We start from the raw sequence: 3,419 nt of genomic DNA on the forward strand, positions 1-3,419 counted from the left end.
AAAGTGGATGTGCCCCTTGGCAAAAAACAAAAAAAAAAAAAAAAAAAAAAAATTTTCAGAAGAAATACTAAGAATTAGCTGATGCCTCTGTCTGTGGTTATAGTTCAGTCAAGGGGGCCTGGCAGGATGGTTCCTCGGTGCTGATGTTAGAAATCAGGTGAAATTTGCTAGTTCTCAAGAGTATGTCAAACTTGGAGATCAGCTCCTCCTACTTCAACCGCGGAGCGAAATTGCTTTTATCCCTTCCCACCCCCCATTAGTAGAGGGTATTACTTTTTTAGACATTTAGGAACAAGGTGGATGAAGGTGAACAGAAATCTAAGGAGACAGTAAAATTTACTGCTGAGAAACTTTTAGTAGATGAAGTCTCAAAACTGGTGATTTCTCAGGGCTGGCAGTTGGCGTAGTGGTTAAGGGCACTGGACTCCTAAATGGGGTTCCAGTCCTGGCTTGCTTTCTCACTTTCCCTCTCTCTCTCTGTCTCTCTCTGGTCAAATTAAAATGAATACATACGTAATAAAATAAATAAATAAAGTTCAATAAAGTAATTATTAAAAAAAGAACCATATACAATCAATTTGGAATCTCGGTACTTACTAATACAAGGAGTTCCTGCAGTGGGAGCCATGAAGGAACTAGTTGAGCGGTTTGCTCTCTATGGTCCGATTGAACAGTATAACCCTCTAGATGAATACCCAGCGGAAGACTTTACGGAAGTTTATCTTATTAAATTTGTGAACTTACAAAGTGCAAGGACAGCCAAGAAAAAAATGGATGAACAGAGTTTCTTCGGCGGATTACTTCATGTATGCTATGCTCCGGAATTTGAGACAGTTGAAGAAACTAGAAAAAAACTACAAGAAAGGAAGGCTTATATAGCAAGAAGTACTAAAAATAAAGACTATTACATGACCAAGAAGAAACTGACTCCAGAACATAAGGACATGAAAGATTTTAGACCAGACTTTTACTCAGAGATGTCTGGATTTTGTGCAGCCACACTGAACACTTCAACTTGGAACTCAAATCCTTCTCTCCCTTATTCTTGTGAATTGCCTTTATGTTATTTCTCCTCACAATCTACATGTTCATCTGGGGAGCATGTGGACGGACCATCAAACTTCTCTAAGGATGATAGACACCATGATGACACAGTAGAACAATGTAACCACAACTCTCTGCAGAAAATACAGATGAACACTTTAAAAAGTCAGGTGGCCTCTTCTGCCACACAAAAGCCTATTCCTTCGTCAGAGGTGGTTGGCAGATTTATGCCTAGGACAACACAACTGCAAGAGCGGAAAAGAGGAAGAGAAGATGATCGTAAACTCGGAGCTGTAGAAACGGGCTTTAGTGGTAATGAGGTTATGACTGGGCCTCTGTTACCAGACACACCTAGAGTGGATATGCATGATGACTCGTTGAATACAACAGCAAATTTAATTAGAAATAAACTTAAGGAGGTAAGTTCATCTGCGCCAAAGCCTCCAGAGGACAAGGTGGAAGATGTACCTACAAGTCGTCCATTAAAACAAAGAAGAAGAATATAGATTGCCGGCAGCCAATTAATGTTTTCTAAAGAAAATATTTATTTTTATTTTTTAGACTATTGTTTTAATTCTTCAAGAGATTTTACTGCTTGTATTTTTAAATGTGCATTCCCTCTTTGTAATTTTATTCAAAATATTTATCTAAAATAGTTTAATCTTATTTTGATTCAGACTTAATATTGTATTATAGAAATCATTCCCATCTCATAACATTACCTCTCACAGCGCAATAGTATATGTAAACTAACTGAGGCAAATACAGAAACGTCACAAGATAAATAAAAGTGGGCAGCCAGGATCTGTTTTGGATTTTAATACAAGTACTGAGTGATTCCCATTCAAAACCTAGAAGTCATGATGTTTCTGAATGCCAGGGCTTCGAAATTAAGACAATTCTGTAAAATGAAAAGTTAATAAACTATTAGGACAAAGCTGAAAAAAAAAAAAAAAAGAGTGACTCTCCATTCTGTGGTACAATATCCCTGTTTGTAGGAACTACAGGAAATAACTTTGAAGGAAAAAAAAAGTCATTCCTTAAAATATGAACCACCTCTACTGATGGCAGAAAGTAAGTCCCTCTCACTGTATCTGTTTGTCTCTCTCTCTAGTGCATGCATATACCCTAAGGCAAAAAAAAAAAAAAAAGAAAATTGTAAGGAAGAGGAAGAACATTTACAGTACTATATTGTATCAATACCATAAATTTGCATTGTCCGTTTATAAGATGAATTATCTGTTAGTACCTACATCATTAATGTCATATATGATAAAAAACAGTGTAGATATTGTTTGTATTCCTAATAGTAGATATAAAAAATGAAAAGATAATATGCCCCCTGGGGCCAGCAGGTGGCATGGTGGTTAGAGGCACTGGATTCCCAGATGGCCCACTGCGGTTCAAGTCCCAGACCTGGCAACTTGCTTTCTCTCTCTCTCTCTCTCTCTCTCTCCCCTCTCTGGTTAAATTGAAATAAAAACATTAAATAATTCTTTAAAAAAAAAAGATAATATGTCCCCTGATATTATTCTGGTTTACATGATAGCACTAAACATGATGAGAGATGCATGAGAAATGACAGGGATCACTTTTTTACTACAATACGCAATTTATTGGAGAGAAGAACTGCTCACGCAGAGATGATGTGTCAGAGTTTAATGCAGATACTGAGCTCATCACACTAGCAACAGGCAGTGGCTACAAAGTTACTACTACAGTAATACAGTATGTACTACATTTAATTTTATGAAGTTATAATTTATTATTTTTAGAGAGAATTTTGCCATAGGGCACATGTGTTCATGAGAGAGACAGAGACAGAGAGAAACCACCACCACCCCCCGACTGAGGAGGATGGTCACGCATCAGTCCCTTCTCCTCCATTCTCCTTGGGATTTTGGACATGCATGCACACACACCTGGCATGAATTTTAAGCCGCTGGGTTCATAACTTGAACCGAGGTCAGCCACCTGGGAGTCCAACAATGTAACCATGATGCTATCTACTGGTCCCTGAAATTAAAATTTAATATTGCATCTTTAAAAAAATACTGTCTTCTTTTTTTTTTTTTTGGAGAGGTTTTTGCTATAGGGCACGTGTGCTCGCCAGACAGACAGAGAGAGACAGAGAGACAGAAAGCGAGAAATCACCCCCCAGAGGGGATAGTCATGCCACAATCCCTTCTCCTCCATTTTCCTCTCGGGATCTTGGGCACGCACGCACATGCGCCCGGCGTGAGTTTTAAGCCACCGGGTCTGGGACGTGAACCGGGGTTGACTACGTGGGAGTCCAGCGACATAGCCATTACACTAACTGCTGGTTCCCAATACTGTCTTCTTTAATAGTTCAGAGTTTGTGTGTGTGTGTGTGT

At 38.7% G+C, this 3,419-nt stretch overlaps 1 protein-coding gene across 1 annotated transcript in view; it reads left to right on the forward strand.

Moving 5' to 3' along the window:
• LOC102485967 (RNA-binding protein 48-like) overlaps window positions 1-1,987 on the forward strand; it is a 19,170-nt gene extending 17,183 nt beyond the window's left edge. The window contains exon 4 of the mRNA XM_006160589.2: window positions 562-1,987. Coding sequence (XP_006160651.1) covers window positions 562-1,550 — 989 coding nt within the window. The 3' untranslated portion in view covers window positions 1,551-1,987. The remainder of the gene's footprint in view (window positions 1-561) is intronic.
• The last annotated feature ends 1,432 nt before the right edge of the window (window positions 1,988-3,419 follow it).

The sequence above is a fragment of the Tupaia chinensis genome, unplaced genomic scaffold, assembly GCF_000334495.1.
Source record: "Tupaia chinensis unplaced genomic scaffold, TupChi_1.0 Scaffold000688_1, whole genome shotgun sequence".
NCBI classification, from domain to species: domain Eukaryota; kingdom Metazoa; phylum Chordata; class Mammalia; order Scandentia; family Tupaiidae; genus Tupaia; species Tupaia belangeri.